Source organism: Oncorhynchus tshawytscha, linkage group LG33 (assembly GCF_018296145.1).
Source record: "Oncorhynchus tshawytscha isolate Ot180627B linkage group LG33, Otsh_v2.0, whole genome shotgun sequence".
In the NCBI taxonomy this organism is placed as follows: domain Eukaryota; kingdom Metazoa; phylum Chordata; class Actinopteri; order Salmoniformes; family Salmonidae; genus Oncorhynchus; species Oncorhynchus tshawytscha.
In genome coordinates, this window is record NC_056461.1 from 20,644,663 (window position 1) to 20,665,186 (window position 20,524).

General features: G+C 43.1%; 1 protein-coding gene across 4 annotated transcripts in view; it reads left to right on the forward strand.

The window, feature by feature from the left end:
* LOC112230510 (ankyrin-1-like) overlaps positions 1–20,524 on the forward strand; it is an 84,294-nt gene that overhangs the window by 34,983 nt on the left and 28,787 nt on the right. For all 4 annotated transcript variants that reach the window (XM_042311370.1, XM_042311373.1, XM_042311372.1 and 1 more), the window contains exons 2-15: positions 8,758–8,859; positions 10,967–11,065; positions 12,988–13,086; positions 15,908–16,006; positions 16,424–16,609; positions 17,049–17,147; positions 17,303–17,401; positions 17,518–17,616; positions 17,866–18,063; positions 18,339–18,437; positions 18,620–18,718; positions 19,026–19,124; positions 19,907–20,104; positions 20,307–20,405. In XM_042311370.1, coding sequence (XP_042167304.1) covers positions 8,758–8,859; positions 10,967–11,065; positions 12,988–13,086; positions 15,908–16,006; positions 16,424–16,609; positions 17,049–17,147; positions 17,303–17,401; positions 17,518–17,616; positions 17,866–18,063; positions 18,339–18,437; positions 18,620–18,718; positions 19,026–19,124; positions 19,907–20,104; positions 20,307–20,405 — 1,674 coding nt within the window. The remainder of the gene's footprint in view (positions 1–8,757; positions 8,860–10,966; positions 11,066–12,987; positions 13,087–15,907; positions 16,007–16,423; positions 16,610–17,048; positions 17,148–17,302; positions 17,402–17,517; positions 17,617–17,865; positions 18,064–18,338; positions 18,438–18,619; positions 18,719–19,025; positions 19,125–19,906; positions 20,105–20,306; positions 20,406–20,524) is intronic.

Here is a 20,524-nt window from a genome sequence, read left to right on the forward strand (position 1 = left end):
TCTTGCCAGTCATGCAGATGGGATGCAAATGCTTTCAGGAACATTTGCTCCCAAAACAACAATGTGGGAAGTAACAAATCAGAGGTTAATCTATCTCTACACACCATTTGCAGAAAATACTCATCTCAATGCCAGGTTTACCAGCATAGGGGATGGAGAGAGATGCAGAGAGGAAACTATTACCTCCTAGGGGATGTTTTTCAATTAGAAGTCTCATGATGAAAGGAAATAGAAATGTGCTGAATGGAAGGAGTGAAGAATGACTGGAGGAACCAGACCAGAGATGATAAGAATAGTGCTGATAATTATAGATGGGAGTCTAGTGTATTTATAACGGCGCACAATGACCTTCCAGATCCAGCAATTGTTTTAGCAGAGTGTATCTCTGTTTCCTCCTTCTACTGCTGAGCTCCAATTGGCTTCTGTGCTGTAGCTAATCCTGACTGTCCAGGGACCTGTGAGACTGCCACCACTCAAAACCCCATCGCCCAGTCTACTGCTAACTGAGCCTCATCATAGTGTGTGTGTGTGTGTGTGTGTGTGTGTGTGTGTGTGACGTAGAAGTGGGTCTTTGAGTAAACCCAGGAGGGTTCATTACTGTGATCCATCTCTCTCTGATCCTACTGGTGTTTTTGTGTGTGAATGTGTGCATGCATGTTACTACATGTCAGAACATTCACAGCTTTCACCGTTTCTGCCAAATGTGCCAGACCTGGGTTGGAGCAGGGACAACATACTACTACTACTATACATCAATCATAGACTGTAACAACTCCCAGTCAAGGACAGTACAGTACCTCCAGCTACAAGCCCCTCATCCTTAAATCATTATGGGTTTGGTTGATTCACTAATTGGCATGCCCTTTCCACTCTGCTCTTTTCTGTGGAGATGTAGGTGCAGTGGCATCTGCCCTAAATGCTTTGTCTGTCTGCCTGCCTGTCCCACTCTCTCTGCTGTGTAAGTGGAACTGAGCTGAGAGAAGCTGAAGTATGTCCATCTATTCAACGTTATCCGATTTCTTGACCTGACAACCAGGCATTTACCTCTGTGTTACTCCATTCCAAAGACATGTTCACTGCTGTCTGTGATCTTCTCTAAACCATGTGATCCTAGAAGGCTGCTCTCAGTTTCAGGTTATTTCTCCAGTTGAAGATTTGTTGACAACAGGTCAGCTGTGATAGAAATACATACAAAAGATCTGTCTGAGATCCTGAACGTCAATCTATTTATCTCATACCTTTTCTTAACTAATTCTACACTCTCAGAAATAAATGTATGGAATTGTACTTAGAGGTACAAGCACTTATCATGCGTGCCCTGTAAGGCACGTCCATTGTACCATTTGTTATAGGCATATAATTGTACTCTTGCATTTTGAGCCAAAATGTACAAATTTGGCTTTTTAGGGTACTACCACATTGACAAAGCAGTTTTTTCCTTTTATGTGTCAAAAATGTACCTATTCTCCATACCAAGTCCCTCGTGTACATGCCTTCCCACTTCTTCTTCACAATTCGGGGGTAGCCCCGACCAGGACTCGAATCTGGACCCAAGCTAACAGCTTAACCATTATGCCAAGAGGTGGGTACCTCTTGACAAGGTCACTTAGATTTGGGTTAAGGACGCTACAATATTAATTACAGCACTTTATGGTCACATGCTCTTATGTCAGCTTTTATAAAGACTTCAGAACAGCGTAAATGCTCAAACTTGAACAAAAATAACCATAGACCACTTAAACTGGTACAGAACTAACCGAAAGCCACTCCCCCTTGTACCTTTCAAAATATTGGGTACCAAAATGTACCATTATAGTAAATGATTTGCACATTTACCCTAAAAGGTACCGAACTATACCATGTGAAATCATGTGTACCTCTGAAGGTACATTATAAGTATTTACATGTTAGTACCCCAGGGAACAATACTGTACCCTTTGTTCTGAGAGTGTACAGTACCTGAAGTTTAAATATAAAGTGGAGCTCTAAGTTGTATTTCTAAGTGATGTGAGGACACTGAATCTAAATCACCAGTGACGGGGGCTGTCACTACAGTAACGACTTCTGACCTCTTCTGTCTAAGGCTTTTGTCATCCCAGACTGAGACAGTGTTTCACGCTATCAAATTGCTGAACTTTTCCTATAATCTTGACTGTTATGATTAGTGGGCTAGGCTTGCTGAACGGATAGTTTTGACTCCCCCAGGGGATCTTGTATAGCAGTGGGGACGCTCCTGGACCGGCTCCAACGACTGGCCAAGGAAACGCATGACTCTCACTTTTAGAAAAATAAAGAATGACTCTTACGTTATAGAAACAGCTACGATTACCAAATATATTTACAGTATACAAAATCGCATTCCGGTTTCTGTATCATCTCATTTTCCATCCTCTCCACTTCTTCAGTTTACCCACCTGTGATTATGTGTCATGGAGCTTGTTCCTCATAATGTCTATATTTACGTCTTGTGGAATATTTTGTCTTTGAATGTAATGTGTTTAGTAAGTGTGGAATTGCAGTTGTCTTCTTTTGTCGTTGCCATGGTGTGTTTTGCGGAAGGCGTACTTTCTGTTGATTTATTGCAGCATAGCTTTTATTTGGATATAGCAGTTTGTTTTTGTATTTGTGTGTTTTGGCTCAAATGTGTCTGTGTGTGTTTTAGTCTTTAGTCTTTTAGTTGAAATGAGTGTTAGCGTGCAGTCTCCCTGTGTGTTTGGCTCTGTTTTCACTGGGTTGGCTGTGGCTTAGGAGAGCAGAGCTCCGGTCTTCCTGGGCTGTGGTCGCCGCCTGTCTTTGTCGCGTTAGACATGGCTCCATGTTGGAGCTGGAGCTCTAGATTGACCCTGATGGTGTGTGTCATACGTGTGTGCTGTTGTAGTCCTAGTCCATTGGATATGCCACATCGGGGGTATCCCAGTGTTTGCTTATTTTCATACTCATCTTAGGCTACATGCCTTTTGTGTGCATGAAGTTCCTTCTAAAGCCACCCTTTATGTGGCTGCAAATTGTATGTGGGACTGTGTGTTCATGATTTTTTGAGCATGTTTTTCGGCTGTGCGTTTTCTTTGCCAAGGTAGATGGGTTTCTTTTCTTTGCCAAGGTGGATGGGTTTCTTTTCTTTGCCAAGGTGGATGGGTTTCTTTTCTTTGCCAAGGTGGATGGGTTTCTTTTCTTTGCCAAGGTGGATGGGTTACATTAGCAGGCTTTGTGTCTTGTTGTAGGGAGTCTTCCAAGATTATGAATTGTGTATACCTGTCTTCATTGTGTTTGTGTTACGTAACAGGTGGTCTTGTTCTAGGATTGTGTGTGTGTGTACTGTACACTGTATTTGGAAGCGTCTGCCTTTTGTATCCACACAGTTTGAGTACAAATAGTATGCACTTTCATCCTTTAGATTTAGATGCACAAGGATGTATGTGTGTGTTTATTTATCTTTCCATACACGCCTCATCTATATGTCCTCAGACTCCCTTGTGTCGGCCTGTATGGTGCATTTGTACTTTAAACTTGGGTTTATGGGTGTGTTACTTCTTATGCGCCTGTGTTTCTGTTTGTCAGTAAATCACATTACTGTAACAGGCTTTGACTTCGTCTACTGACTTCAAGACTAATATGTAGTCTGCCGTGCGGTCTGCACGCGTGCGTCTGCATACTGTATCTGTGTCACATTAACAGGCCTTGTCTTCGTGTTGATGTGTCTTCTAGGCTCATGTGGTTCAGCGCCGGCTTGGCCATCAGGACAGTAGTGTGAGCTCTGAGAGGTCGACCAGTCGAGCCCGGGGAATATGGTACTATGACTACAGAGTAAATATCATCTAAAACACACGCCGTGTGCTTCAACACTTTCTCTCTACATGTCTCTATGGCAGCTCTATGTAGCCGTGGTTTATGTCCTTGCATCTCCTTGGGGATCTTCCCCTCATGGCTTCTTGAACTCTCTGTACGACTTCTGTGCTGTCGTCGTTGTGATGTGGCAAGTCAGTGCAATTAGGTTTGGTGGTGTTCTGCAATACCGTGTATCTATCTTCACCGCTTTCCTCTCCTTACCTACTTGTATGTAGTACTTGTTTGTCTTTGTGTGTTTGGTGGACAATATTTGTGACTGTGAGTTTGCAAGAGTAACGTGGCGTCTTTATTGGTGCACATGTGTGCATTCTTCACCGTGCGTGGCAACTCTCTGGATGTCTGTTTATGAACTGTTTATGAGCGTGTGTGCTGTCTCGTCTACCACTCTGTGTGTCTTTTTATGTCCGTCTATAATATGTATGAGTCTGTTTGAGTCAAAGAGAAGAATGTATCAATATCTGACATTGACTGGTCCTTTTAGGGTAAGATATCTGTATTTCTTTTAAGAACCCCACTCACTGCAGTGTACACATCTTTCCATCCACTCACCTTGAATCACATCATTTTTCCTCCTTCCAAATGGACGTACTCCATTACAATCCAGTAGAGGCCTGTACATGCACATTCCCTCTGGAAACAAATGTAGCTTTTAGAAGAAATGGCCTTGGGAGAGCAGACAGGTTTTATGTACTGCACGTGTATAGCCTACACATGCACACACGCAGCCTCAGCCATACACTACAGAGCACTGTGATAGCGCTGAGTGCGTCTGTCCTCTGGGAGTTTAGTCATCTGGAGAGAAGCAAGCCGGAAAACACAGCGATATGATACAGTATTAGATTCCTCCACAGATATGAGATTAAAGGCTTTCATTTCTCAACCCTCCTCTCTTCCACTGGCCGCGTCAATGGAGGAATGCTTGTGACGCATGTACGCCACGCCATACTGCAGCATGCCATGATGACACAGCATCACATCAATATGACACGAGAGGGACAGATACACACACTGATATGAGGGAAGGAAGGGGGAGAAGGAGGGAGGGAAGAGCGAGATGAACACGCACCAGACGGAGGGTGTGAGAGAATGAGGCGGGGAGCCTGCCTTGCAAGGGACGAATAGGGGATCTGTTGAGGGAGGAACAGAGAGTGCAAGAAGGATAATGAGATAAAGAGAGAGAGGGCGGAGGGAACGTGAGTGATGGGAAGGGGGCATGCTGAGTGTAAATCACCATGTTTGGCTTGAGGATCTGATTACTGGATACAATTGACGCATTGACTTCACATGGCGATTACAAATGAATAGACAGGGCTGGGATGGATTGCTTTAAATTGACCACATGTTACAGACAGAGGGATGGAGAGGGGGATGGAGAGAGAGGGAGGACATGAGAAGGAAAATCAATTGTGCCTCGTAGCGAGTCAGCACAATCTGACATAAAATGTAATTTCAAAGATGTTCTGCAGTCATTTCCATTTCTTGGAAGATATGAAAACATAGGATAGGACACACACCACACACACACACACACACACACACACACACACAAGCACAATCAAGAACGTTGATCGACTGCCTCTGCCCCGAGAAGAGATCAACATCCGACGAGCTTCTCCTTCACGTCTCTATGGATTAAAATGACAATTTTTTACTCTTCTGCCTCAGACAATCAAGTTAAGAAACACACATTGAAGTTCATAGATGCACTCATCAATCCATTTCAGAGACTGACTGAGGGGAGGCGGCTGCTGGAGACGTTATTCTCACCATTCTGCTCACATATGGCCCACTATATCCAACATGTCAACAAAGCTGTGAAATCCTAGAACAAAATGGCCAAAGGCCGCAGAACGAAAATGGGAGCATAAACATGCTCAACACTCGCTGACAAGTCGGTGCGGGAACCCAGAGCTGCAGCAAGAGGCTTCGCATGTGAAAACATCCTACAAGTAGTATAATATTGGTTTCTTACAGGGGAACGTTGACTCCATGGCACCAGTCTTCCAAATGTCCGCCGTCAACTCACAGAAAAGAGGGTGGGGTCTAAGATGTGAAGGCAACTGAGACAGACAAGGTGAAAAATACATAGATCATATACCTCTCAGGATATCCCTTAGTTACTGCAGGTCAGAATGAAATAATATAGAAATATTTCAGGGATCCCTACAAAGGTGGAACTGGTACTGTTCATGTGTATCAGACAGATATGAATCCAATATATATTTATACTTCCTGTTTGACATGCATCAGAGATTTCTTTCAGCGCTCGTGTGTGCTTAATGCATAGTTTTTGTGTGATTAATGCATAGCTTTTGCGTGAGGGAGAGGAATGATCTCGGTATTAACAGCTTATCTAACACATTGCCTGAGACTGAATACAAATACACACACACTGTTAGGCTGGCGAAACCTCAGCCTGGACACATCAGCCATACATCGCTGAGGGAGAGAGTGAGTGGGGAAAAAGAGCAGCTTTACACCCCTTCCCACTGGGATCACACACAGGAGGAGATCAAAGGAGAGAGGGAGAGAAATAGAGAGTTAAGACCGCAAGGTAAGAGAGAGGTAAAGAAAGAGAGAGGCACAGTTGAAGTTTACATACACTTAGGTTGGAGTCACTTGTTTTTAAACCACTCCACAAATTTCTTGTTAGCAAACTATAGTTTTGGCAAGTTTTTTACAGACCAATTATTTCACTTATAATTCACTGTATCACAATTACAGTGGGTCAGAAGTTTATACACACTAAGCTGACTGTGCCTTTAAACAGCTTGAACATTTCCAGAAGATGATGTCATGGCATTAGAAGCTTCTGATAGGCTAAGTGACATCATTTGAGTCAATTGGAGGTTTACCTGTGGATGTTTTTCAAGGCCTCCCTTCAAACCCAGTGGCTCTTTGCTAGACATCATGGGAAAGTCAAAAGAAATCAGCCAAGACCTTAGGAAAAAAAATGTAGACCTAGTCTGGTTCATCCTTGGGAGCAATTTCCAAATGCCTGAAGGTGTCATGTTCATCTGTACAAACAATAGTACGCAAGTATAAACACCATGGGACCACACAGCCGCCACATCGCACAGGAAGGAGACACGTTCTGTCTCCTAGAAATGAACGTACTTTGGTGCAAAAAGTGCAAATCAATCCCAGAACAACAGCAAAGGACCTTGTGAAGATGCTGGAGGAAACAGGTACAAATGTATCTATATCCACAGTAAAAGGAGTCCTATATCGACATAACCTGAGAGGCCTCTCAGCAAAGAAGAAGCCACTGCTCCAAAACCGCCATAAAAAAAGCCAGACTACGGTTTGCAACTGCAAATGGGGACAAAGATCGTACTTTTTGGAGAAATGTCCTCTGGTCTGATGAAACAATAACTGTTTGGTCATATCGACCATCGTTATGTTTGGAGGAAAAGGGGGAGGCTTGCAAGCCGAAGAACACCATCCCAACCGTGAAGCATGGGGGTGGCAGCATTATGTTGTGGGGGTGCTTTGCTTTAGGAGGGACTGGTGCACTTCACCTCAATCCTATACAACATTTGTGGGCAGAACTGAAAAAGTGTGTGCGAGCAAGGATGCCTACAAACTTGACTCAGTTACACCAGCTCTGTCAGGAGGAATGGGCCAAAATTCACTCAATTTATTATGGGAAGCTTGTGGAAGGCTACCTGAAACGTTTGACCCAAGTTAAAAAATTTAAAGGCAATGCTACCAAATACTAATTGAGTGTATGTAAACTTCTGACCCACTGGGAATGTGATGAAAGAACCATTGTCATTGTCAGAATAAACCATTGTCTCTACTATCATTCTGACATTTCACATTCTAAAATAAAGTGGTGATCCTAACTGACCTAAAACAGGGAATTTTTACTAGGATTAAATGTCAGGAATTGTGAAAAACTGAGTTTAAATGGCGTATGTAAACTTCCAAATTCAACTGTATATATAGAGAGAGATGTAAATAGAAAGATGTAGAAAGAGATAAAGAGAGGGGGAGTGGTAGAGAGAGATGTATATAGAGAGATGTAAAGAGGTAGAGAGAGCGAAAGAGAGAGAGAGGGGAGAGTGGTATAGAGGTAGAGAAATGGGGTATGCAAAGGGCACAGTACATTTAGGCCCTTGGGGAATATTGATTGGAAAGAGAAGTAGAGAGCAGAGGAAAATGTATTCTATGTGGGATGCAAATATAAGAGTTCTAGGCCTGTCTGATCAAATCTGAGGGACATTGATTTGTGAGAATACACCATACAAATAGGAAATGGGAGAAGATAAACCCGCAGGTCTGTCGAGTCTAAATTGTACAAGACATCCCATACTGTAATAAAAAAGGACATACTGTATCAGTTTAATATAGCAATCTTACTTGAGAATTCACCTCCTACATAATATGTATCATTGCATATGACTAGTGTGTGGGAGGAGGTGAATAGGCATACTGTATGGAATTGTTATAATATTTGTCCTCAAGGCAGAGATTGCATGCTGGACTACAGTACTAGGCAGCCATGTTACAATCTCCCTTTCTGTCTGATCATGGTGGCAGAGGTGAACACATCGCTTTTACAGAGGCCTCAGAAGTCAGTCAACATGCAGGGATGGAGCCAGCGTGTGCTCGGCTATGTATAGCTACCAAACTCCTAGTGAGGGGGAGGCTCACCAGTTTGTGCTGTCAGACAGTCAAAAAATATCAGACAGGGTGATCGTGAGTAGTTTAGTAGAGTATGCTGATTTTGAAGAATGACAACCAGACTGTAATAGAGATTTCAGTGGGATCTATTCTAACTGAAGAAAAAAAAAACATTTCTGTCCCTCTCGCTTCTCTCTATCTCTCTCTCTTTCTCTCTCTCTTTCTCTTACTGTTTGTCTTTGTCTCTATCTCTGTCTCTGTCTGTGCTCTCCTTCCCTCCAGGCGGATGCTGTCACCAGTTTCCTCCGTGCAGCCCGTTCAGGGAACCTTGACAAGGCTCTTGACCACATCAAGAATGGAATAGACATCAACACATCAAATCAGGTACGTCAGAGAGTCCTCAAGGTCACAGTCTGGTACACTGCCTCTGGACCACAGACTTTGTCTCGTAAAACATTTATTACATCAGACTTTATTAAGATTAAATTGTAGATGTATTTTTTATAGATGGCATTATTTGGTTTCGGCCAATCAGATCTATTAACAGTCAAGTCTTGCCTAGATAAACTGTAGTTTCAAGGATCATTGTGTGTGTGTGTGTGTGTGTGTGTGTGTGTGTGTGATGCATAACCATATTCCCACATTGTCCCCCTGTGTTCCTGTGTCCTGCCACTCTAGCTGTGTTTACTGTGCACTAATGCCAGTCATTCACAACCTTAATGAGAAAATATTAATAATTAGCCATACAGCCAGACCCTCTCTCGCTTCCTCCCTGCTCCTCTCCTATCCTACCCTTTATCTGTTCCATTGCACCTTGTTGCATCATGACAGGACCACAATGCTTAACGGTGTGCTATGCACAAATCACTTTGCCATTTCCTGGTTGCTAAAATTCTAATAGTTTGCCTAATTTCTGTTTATGTGACAAAACAAGCAAGTCTAGTACAGAGAATCATTGTACCATCTAAACCTCTGTGAAATATACTTCCCTTAACCAAAACACATGCATTTTCAGCTGTTTGAAGCTGGTGTACATAACCGAAAGTAAAAGACACAAAAATGAAACTTAAGAAGGGGAAGCATAGAAATAGTGCAAAGGCAATAGATCTACCGCTTCCTAGACTTGCTTTCAATGAGAATGACAGATCTATAACAAAAAGTTATATGTCAATTTGGTCAGGTGGCTGAAAAAATAACATATTGTAGTTTTAAATAACGTCAAATTCACATGCAAAGAATGGCTGAGGTGCATGCATTTTTTGTTTCCGACTCATCTCAAGTGGCAAGTTTTGTAACAAATACGGAATGTGTGTGTAACATGTATGCCAGCCTATTTATGAGTGGACGCTTAAGTGGAAGGGACTCAGTTGTTGTATTTTTCATAAGTAGTTTGGTGAAAGGAAGGTAGTTCAGTTTGTACACAAGCACTGGCAGGGAGCCCATTCTCTGGACAGCTCGGGGAATGCACACCCACTCTGTAAGCCTACAATCTGCTACTGCAACCCCTCAGCACCATTCACAGAAACAACCATGGCACCAAGCTGTCAATGTTGTGAAACTAATACCACTATCTCTACACCAAGTAATACTACCACTATAATAATTCCACTACTGGCTAAGGATCAGAGGTAGAGCTATGATACAAATGAGGATGCATGCTTTAAGTGTGCCTTCAATGCACATGCTGCATGTGTCTATATGTGGGGATGTGACGTTGTAAAACATGTTTTCTATATGTGTTCAAGTTAGGATTGGGGTTGAAGTAGAGCAAAGAGCTATGATAATTGTTGGAGCTACTGCTGTTCTACAAAATACTATGAGTCAGGGTTTTATATGTGAAGTCAGTCTGTCAACCTACCCCTGCCCGATCGACAAACCAGCAGACTCCTGCCAGCTCACACATACATATTTGTGTGTACGTGCGTATGTGCATGTGCATGCACGCGTGTGTTGCCCCGTGTGTGTGTGTGTGTGTGTGTGTGTGTGTGTGTGTGTGTGTGTGTGTGTGTGTATATGTGTGTCTCCCCTCAGTGTGTGCATGCACTGCAGATGTAGTACGTTATTCATGTGAATTGGGTGACACTGCAGTATGAGGGCGGGACCAGTGTGGCTTACAGAGTCTCCCTGTGGCCAGTCACGGTACTGCAGGCTGGCAGAGCAGAGACAGGCCCTGACTTTACTCTTAGTCCGTCTGATTCTGCAGCTGTATGCCCTGACAGCCTGAGACAAATACATGCTGTCTGCTTCCTTTGAGACCCGACTGTTTCAGTCTTAAGGTTGTTTATCTTCAGAAATCTTTTTGTTCTGCTTCGTAGCCACTGTGGGTTTCGAGTTTCTCTGCTTGTTATTTTTAGTGAATCTACTGTTTAGGAATCCATGTGATGAATGGACTAAAAGGCAGACAGATTCTATTGGGGCTCGTTCTGTTGGCTGACGATTCTGTCTGATGGTTCTGTGTGGTCAATACTAATCTTCACTGCGGTCTCTGCAGAATGGGCTCAACGGTTTGCATCTGGCCTCGAAAGAAGGCCACGTCAAGATGGTCCTGGGGCTACTACACGCAGGCATTGTCTTGGAGACCACCACTAAGGTACTACTCACTCACTACTCACTGCTTACCATGACTCTACTCACCAACCACAGATGCATAAGACCTACCTCTGCCTTATGCTTGAGATATTCACCAGCTATAACAGACTGTTTACAGACAGAATCCACTATATACAGAGCCTTCAGAAAGTATTCACTCCCCTTGACTTGTTCCGTATTTTGTTGTGTTTCAGCCTGAATTTAAAATCGATTTAATTTAGATTTTTGTTCGCTGTCCTACACACAATGAGGAATTATGTTTAAAAAAAATATTTAACAAATTCATGAAAAAGTATTCAACCCCCTTTGTTAAGGCAAGTCTAAATAAGTTCAGGAATAAATCTGTGCTTAGCAAGTCACATAATAAGTTGCATGGACTTACTCTGTGTGCAATAATAGTGTTTAACATGTTTTTTGAATGACTACCTCTACTCTGTACCCCACACATACAATAATCTGTAAGGTCCCTGAGTCGAGTAGTGAATTTCAAACACAGATTCAACTGCAATCCACAAACCACAAACCACTTTTTTTTAAAGCAGACATTGAATATCCCTTTGCGCATTGTGAAGTTATTAATTACACTTTGGATTATATATCAACACACCCAGTCACTAGAAAGATACAGGCATCCTTCCTAACTCATTTCCCGGAGAGGAAGGAAACCCGGACAGGGATTTCACCATGAGGCCAATGGTGACTTAAACAGTTACAGGGTTTATTGGGCGTGATAGGAGAAAACTGAGGATGGATCAACAACATTGTAGTTACTCCACAATACTAACTGAATTGACTGAGTGAAAAGAAGTAAGCCTGTACAGAATACAAATATTCCAAAACATGCATCCTGTATGCAACAAGGCACTAAAGAAATACTGCAAAAGAATGTGGCAAAGCAATTCACTTTTTGTTCTGTATACAAAGTGTTGTGTTGGAGGAAAATCCAACACATTACTAACTACCAAACCATATTTTCAAGCATAGTGGTGGCTGCATCATGTTATGGGTATTGCTTGTAATCGTTAAAGGCCTGGAGAGTTTTTCAGGATAAAAATTAAACAGAATGGAGCTAAGCACAGGCATAATCCTAGAGGAAAACCTGGTTCAGTCTGTTTTCCACCAGACACTGGGAGATGAATTCACCTTTCAGCAGGACAATAACCCAAAACACAAGGCCAAGAGTTGCTTACCAAATGTTCCAGTGGCCGAGTTACAGTTTTGACTTACATCTGCTTGACAATCTATGGCAAAACCTGAAAATGGTTGTCTAGCAATGATCAGCAACCAATTTGACAGAGCTTGTAGAATTTTTTAAAGAATAAAGGTGAAATGTTGCACAATCCAGGTTTGGAAGCTCTTAGAGACTCACCCAGAAAGACTCACAGCTGTAATCACTGCTAAATGTGATTCTAACATGTATTGAATCAGCGGGTTTATTTAAAAAAAATTTTTATAGATGTTAGCATTTTTCTTTTTCTATTTTTCTATTTTGTGTAGGTTATTGACATTAAAGGACAAATCAATAAAAAAAAATTTAAATGTAGGAAAATCAAGTGGTGTGAATACTTATTAATCTCATTTGATAGGCCTACAAACGGATGTATCTAATTTAATCTATTCAATATCAATCTATTAAGTCATAAGTCAGTCCCTCCAGAATTCAGCGATTCTGCGATCCCAAATTTTTTTGCAAAATCAACAATTCAACAAAATGTCAGAATTGCCGCAGCAAAATCAAGCCTTTTGCCCGCAAATATAAAAAAATAATCCCCACAAAATCCTTAAGGGACTGATAAGTCATAACTCATTATTTCTTAGCACTGTATCCTTATCAAAGCTTTTTAAGTAGAGATTTGGGTCATAAGGCTGAACTCAGACTGCTCTCTGTCTCTCTCTCTGTGTGTGTTTGTGTTTCACCTCCAGAAAGGGAACACTGCCCTCCATATCGCTGCATTGGCAGGCCAGGAGAAAGTGGTGGCTGAGCTCGTCAACTATGGAGCCAACGTCAATTCCCAGTCCCAGGTGAGTCATCAGTGACATTATACTGCTTCTTACTGTTGTCCAGGAGGTTGGGGGGTGGTGAGTGTAGTGTGTGTGTGCGTGTTGATGGTAACTAGGGCTGTTACGGGGACCGTATTACTGCCACACCGGCAGTCACGAGTCAAGACCACTGGAAATTCCACGTCCGTTTAGTCATGGTAGTTAGTCGTCATTAGTAGCCTACCAAACTTCATAACTGCCTGGTACTCAGCACTCTATTGTCCCTCCGATCACTCTGACATTAATGCAGATGTATCGGAAATCTAATCAAACACTTCATGAAAGCTCATGTTGCGCAACATTTCTGTAGGCTATGCAATTGCGTAAGAACACAGTTTTGATGGCCTCTATTAAAAATAGGAGGGTCCCATCAGCTTTCTATAGACTAGGACTTCCCAGATATTAAGCACATTGCTTCGCTTTACAACAGGAGTATATCCTACCTGGCTGGCATAAAAGAGGGAAAAGTGTCCTCCATTCGCTACCGATGACATGTATTTTTTCCCCCCTGTTCCAAGACAGGTGCATGATAATGGTCGATTCTAAATCAAAACTAATTTCACAAATATGATTTAGTATATGTAAATACAAGGTTACATAGGCTAATATTGTCACCCATCAGACTACTATCACTTGTGAATTCTGTATTATTATTTGTGAATGATGCCCAGCGTGTACAGTAAGAAAAGAAACAGCGCATGCCTTTTTTGTGTGCAACTTTTTCAAATCATAGGCACACATCTCATGTAGCTTAGCCCATAGGCCTATATGTTTTTGATAAGGTTTGTATCACGACTAAAGTAGCCAAATAACTTCTTAAAATGAAGCACATGCATTATTTTTACAACCGATGTAGAGCCTAACTGGCGTGCATAGGCGGCGAGTGATTTTCAAGTTTGGAGAATATAATTTTCACCATAAAAATTGCACCTTTATAATAAAGCATTATTTGCATAATCTCATTTGCAGTCCTTTTTGAGAGTCGTGTTTTCCCGCTAACTGATTGCTTGCATTTTGCAAAATTGTGCGCATTTCTGCGCTTAGAATGTGAAGAAATAGACTAATAGTTTATTAACATTTTAAGCTAAAGTTTCTGATCTGTTGCATCAACCTCATTGCTATTGAAAGGTTTTTTGATGCGAGTATGTTTGAATATCATTTTCTCGCACAGAAAGACAAGTTCACCAATAGAATAGGTCAACTTTTGTACTATTGGGGGATAGTAGATTGACATAGGCTAGTGCTTTTGCTGTTTGTTAGGCCTACTCATCTACTCATGTTGGTTGATGAAAAGCACATGTGGACAGTTCCTCTAACATCTTCCCTATGCGTCTCAGAATTCACTAAGAGGGACGCGAGCAGTTGCGTCCCCAATGTGTCTGTCTTCACTTGTAGCCTACTTCGGAGTTGAGATACCTGTGAGAAGAACCCGATCACATAAGGGGCATTGGCTAATAAGAATTGAGATATCTGAGAGAGCCATGTGAGTGAAAGGTGCAGAGCACGCCGATTGGCAGCCGGGAGAAGGGAAATATAATTATTACATTCAGCCCAAAGGCACAAGGGCCATTTTGGCCGCAAAAGGCATAGATGTTTTAGGGGGCATTACGGCTACCGGGAAATTTGAGGCCTGATGAGAATATTATGAAGTGCTTGTCAAATTGTGAATGAGAGCCTGTCGAAGTGTGTGTGCAGCCTGCACAACAAACAAAGCAGAGCTCATGCCTTTCATGTGACTTTTTTCAAATCATCATTAGAGTCGCATCATGCAGCCTTAGAATATATTACAAATAAAATATAGCCCAAAGTTTGTATCACAACTAAAGTTGCATAAATAATTCTCAATGAAGCATATAGGAGGACCGGTTTCTTTGTTGACCACTCAGCACAGAGTAGCTGCATGTGCAGCTTTCTATTTTATTCAGCTATGTTCAATTGTATTCTTCATACTCTAAAATAATGCCACGGATTTCTAAGCTTATCTTGTCTGCTAATTGAACTAGCGTAGCCCACAGCCATATGGAATAGCCAGATCAGGGCCTAACATAAGGACAACTCAGAGTATGCTATTATATTCTTCTGAAATAGACTACATTTTCTTCATAACATGTTCCTTTAGACCTGTCTAAAATAAATAATGGATTTATTTTACTTCACTACATTCCTAAGGAAAATAGTGTACTTTTTACTGCATACATTTTGACTGACACCCAAATGTACTCGTTACATTTTTGAATGCTTAGCAGGGCAGGAAAATTGTCTAATACACACATATCAAGAGAACATCCCTGGTCATCCCTACTGCCTCTGATCTGGAGGACTCACTAAGCCCAAGCTTTGTTTGTAAATGATGTCTAAGTGTTGGAGTGTGCCCCTGGCTATCAGTAAATATAAAATACAAAACATTTGCTGTCTGGTTTGCTTAATATAAGGAATTCAAAATTATTTATACTTTTACTTTTACTTGTGATACTTAAGTATATTTTAGCAATTCAATTTACTTTTGATACTTAAGTATATTTGAAACCAAATACTTTTATACTTTTACTCAAGTGGTATTTTACTGGGTGACTTTCACTTTCGATTAAGGTATCTTTACTTTTATGACAATTGGGTACTTTTTCCACCACAAGTGGCTTGTAGGATATGCATGGAAGCCAGGAGATGCTAAACTTGTTTATGTTAATTAACAGTCAATTACTGTGAGACTGGCAATTATTTTCTTGACAATCGCCGGCTGACAAAATGTCATGACCTCCAAAGCCCTACTGGTAACCATGCATCATGTACCTCTTCTTTACAGAAAGGCTTCAGCCCCCTCTACATGGCTGCACAAGAGAACCACTTAGAGGTCGTTAAGTTCCTGTTAGAGAATGGAGCCAATCAGAGCCTTCCAACAGAGGTGAGTAAAGGCCTACAGTCATGCCTTCTCAGATTGTATTAGTCCACTAGACAAATGTTACATTAACTTTCTCTCCTCTTTCCATTACAGTAATCTCAATTTACAATGTATCACATTTTCCTTTCCTCTTGTCCTCTGCCCCTATCTTCATTTTCTTCTGCTCTCTTTTCCTCTCCCTCTACTTACCCTTCTCTCAACCCTTCCATTATCACTTGGCTTGTCTCCCTTTTCCTTCCACTCCCTTGCACCCTATCGTTGACATTCCTTACCTCCTTCTCCCTCCTGTCCTCTTCTTTCTCCCTCGCTACCTCTCCCTCTGTCCTTCCCTCTCATCCTTTCTCCCTTCTGACCTTACTCCCTGGCCACCCCTCTCTCTCTCCAACATTCTACCTCCATCTCTCTTCCCCTGTCTGTCAGGATGGGTTCACGCCGCTGGCGGTGGCTCTCCAGCAGGGTCATGAGAACGTGGTGGCCCTGCTCATCAACTACGGCACCAAGGGCAAGGTCCGTCTTCCCGCTTTGCACATTGCTGCACGCAACGACGACACACGCACTGCCGCAGTACTGCTGCAGAATGACCCTAACCCCGACGTCCTCAGCAAGGTACTAGTGTGTGTGTGTGTGTGTGTGTGTGTGTGTGTGTGTGTGTGTGTGTGTGTGTGTGTGTGTGTGTGTGTGTGTGTGTGTGTGTGTGTGTGTGTGTGTGTGTGTGTGTGTGTGTGTGTGTGTGTGAATGATGACTTATTAAACTTTAATATGCTGGTGTCATTAGCTGATGTCATCAGTCAAAACACTGTTGTGTTGACTTGCAGAAAAGCAATAGCATCAAAGGTGATTATCTGCATTGCTTGCTGTTTGGTGTTTTAGGCTGGGTTTCTGTATAGCACTTTGTGACATCTGCTGATGTAAAAAGGGCTTTATAAATACATTTGATTAAACAAAAAAGCTTTCAACAAAAGCCACCTGCAAACATGGATGATGAAAATAAGATGTTACTATTTTCTCTCTCGCTCTCTCTCTCTCTCTCTCGCTCTGTCTGTAGACTGGCTTCACTCCTCTCCACATCGCGGCTCACTATGAGAACCTGAGTGTGGCCCAACTGCTAATTAACAGAGGAGCCAATGTCAACTATACTCCCAAGGTCAGTCCATTAAACCTCACCTATACTGTACCTACTGTATCTGCCTTAATCGTGACATAGATATTGTAGATATTATAGTCCCTCAAAGACCCAATTTCCTAACAGAAGAGTCTTTGATTCAATTGATTTAGAAATGGTTCTTTCCCCTCTCTCAGAATGGTATCACCCCCGTGCACATAGCTTCTAGGAGGGGTAATGCGATCATGGTTCGGCTTTTGCTGGACAGAGGGGCCCAGATAGACGCCATGACCAAGGTACTGTAACCCACCCTTTCTCCTCTTCCTCTTCCTCCTCCTCCTCCTCATCCACCCCTTTCTGCCATTTGACTTGAAAACTGTTTAACCGTACCTGGCCTCTTCACTCTCTTTAGGATGAGCTGACCCCTTTGCACTGTGCGGCCAGGAACGGTCACGTGAGGATCATCGATCTACTGCTGGACCAGGGGGCTCCCATCCAGGCCAAGACCAAGGTCAGCCACGGGCCTCTTGGAGTCCACTATGGGGAAAATAGAGGGCCCTACTTTACGTCCACTTTGGCACAATATCACACCATTAACACCACTTTGGCACAATATCACACACACTTGCATTTTCAGCTGCCAGCAGCACAGAGGCGTGACTTATTTCAGTATTATTAATTTATCAATTTTTTCCCCTCTCAAAGGTCTTACACTGCACTTCTCCTTTCTATCTCCCGGTCCTCCCTCTCTCCCCTCCAGAATGGCCTGTCCCCCATCCACATGGCGGCTCAGGGTGACCACATGGATTGTGTGAGGCAGCTCCTTCAGTACAACGCTGAGATCGATGACATCACGCTGGACCACCTGACCCCTCTACATGTGGCGGCCCACTGTGGTCACCACCGCATGGCCAAAGTACTGCTGGACAAGGGGGCCAAGGCCAACGCACGTGCACTGGTCAGCAGTGTGACACTTAAGTGTCCTTCTATTTCTCTATACTGGTGTTAAGGGTGAGGTGTACTGTAGCTGTCCATTGGTCAGGTATACTGAGCTTTTATAACTGGGTCACGTTCAGTAGGCACAAACAGTAGAAAACATTATGAAATATGAATGAGGGTTGTTATTGGACAAGTTCAGGCAGGACCGTCTCCATTTCTAAATGCTTTCTCCCATTTTGTGCGTACCGAACATAACTCTACGCTGAATTAGTCAAATGTTGTGACTTTGTTCAGAATGGGTTCACTCCCCTCCACATCGCCTGTAAGAAGAACCACATGCGCTCCATGGACCTGCTTCTGAAACACTCTGCCTCCCTGGAGGCCGTCACAGAGGTGAGATAACACTCTTTTGAAGAGCAATGGATTCGGTGCACTACTGTTTGTAATTGTTGTAATAGTTTGCTGCCAGTTATGCCATTACAAAAGGTCTGAAAGTGAGAATGTAGGCTTAATGGAGGTGGATTTATATAACACCTTCTCTCTCTTTATGTGCCCCCCCTCCTCCCCTTACATAGTCTGGTCTGACCCCCCTGCATGTAGCAGCCTTCATGGGCCACCTGAACATTGTGAAGAACCTGCTCCACAGAGGTGCTTCTCCCAATGCCTCCAATGTGGTGAGAGGCCACCCCTTTATAACCTTTATTATTGACACGGGGGTGAAATATCCAGCGCTCTCCGATGGACTAGTCGTAACTTATCTTATTCTTATGTTGAAATGAACACCAGCAAAAGGTTATGATGGATGGGTATCTGGTCCATGCATTCATACGGATTGGATGACTAAAGCCTGTTCTCTGTGTGTATAATGTGATATTTTAGGTGATGTGTGTGTGTTATTGATGTTGCATGGCCTAGTCATGTGTTTAATTTCAGAGTGGTTGTGACAGGCTATGTGACCTCTGACCTGTGTTTGTGTAACAGAAAGTGGAGACGCCCCTCCACATGGCTTCCAGGGCAGGCCACTGTGAGGTGGCTCAGTTCCTGCTGCAGAATACAGCCCAGGTGGATGCCAAGGCTAAGGTACGGTACACACTCTCATATACACATCTATGAGCATTCAGAATGTTTTACTACAAACTCTGTCTTGGTTGGAATACACATTCAAAACCACCAGCACATGGTACATATCAGGGGAGCATATTTGGTTTTAGAAGTGGGGGGGGGGGCATATAAGTTGGATAAACACTCCAAGCAGCCTACCCGACTGGTCGGAGGTGTCCACATGGGGGGGACAAAAATGCAATTTCAGAATGTCCCCCCCTCCCCAGTGAAAGTGCATGCTGTTGTTACTGTTACATGCTGTTACTGTTGCATACATATATATAAATTCTTCAGTTACTATCTTTACAACAGCATACACTGCACAAATACCTCAATGTTACTGCTAGCTAAATACAATTGCCTACACGTATTTCATTCCAATCTCTGTTTTTCCTCACTCTCTCTCTCTCACTCTCTCTCTCCCTCTCTCTCTCTCTCTCTCCCTCTCTCTCTCTCTCTCTCCCTCTCTCTCTCTCTCTCTCTCTCTCTCTCTCTCTCTCTCTCCCTCTCTCTCTCTCTCTCCCTCTCTCTCTCTCTCTCTCTCTCTCTCTCTCTCTCTCTCTCTCTCTCTCTCTCTCTCTCTCTCTCTCTCTCTCTCTCTCTCTCTCTCTCTCTCTCTCTCTCTCCATCTCTCTCTCTCTCTCTGTCTCTCTCTCTCTCCATCTCTCTCTCTCTCTCCATCTCTCTCTCTCTCTCTCTCCATCTCTCTCTTTCTCTCTCCATCTCTCTCTCTTTCTCTCTCTCTCTCTCTCTCTCTCTAGGATGACCAGACCCCTCTGCACTGTGCGGCCCGTATGGGACATAAGGAGCTGGTCAAGTTGCTCCTGGAGCACAAGGCCAATCCTGACTCGGCTACCACCGCTGGCCACACCCCCTTACACATCGCCGCCCGTGAGGGACACGCCCACACCACCCGGATTCTCCTGGATGGGGCGGCCCAACAAACCAAGATGACAAAGGTTCTCCTTTGATTTACCAACTTTTCTCTCTCTCTCTCTCTCTCTCTCTCTCTCTTCCTCACCCTCTCTCTCTTTCTATCTCTATCTCTTTCTAACCCAATTTTTCTCTCAAGTTCGTTCCTCTCACTCCTAATCCCTTCACACCTCACCACTTTTAGTTCTCCTGCTCATGCTGAATCTGTGTGTTTGTGTGTCCAAGCAGAAAGGCTTCACTCCTCTCCATGTGGCCTGTAAGTACGGCAAGGTGGACGTGGTCGAGCTGCTGCTGGAGAGAGGAGCCAACCCCAACGCGGCTGGAAAGGTAGAAAAACACACTGCAACACAACGCGGACTGTCATGTGCTTTTTTATCTGTGCGAGGCATACTTCTCAGTACTGTGACCCACCTAAAGCTTATGGAACTCTCCTGTGACCCGACTAA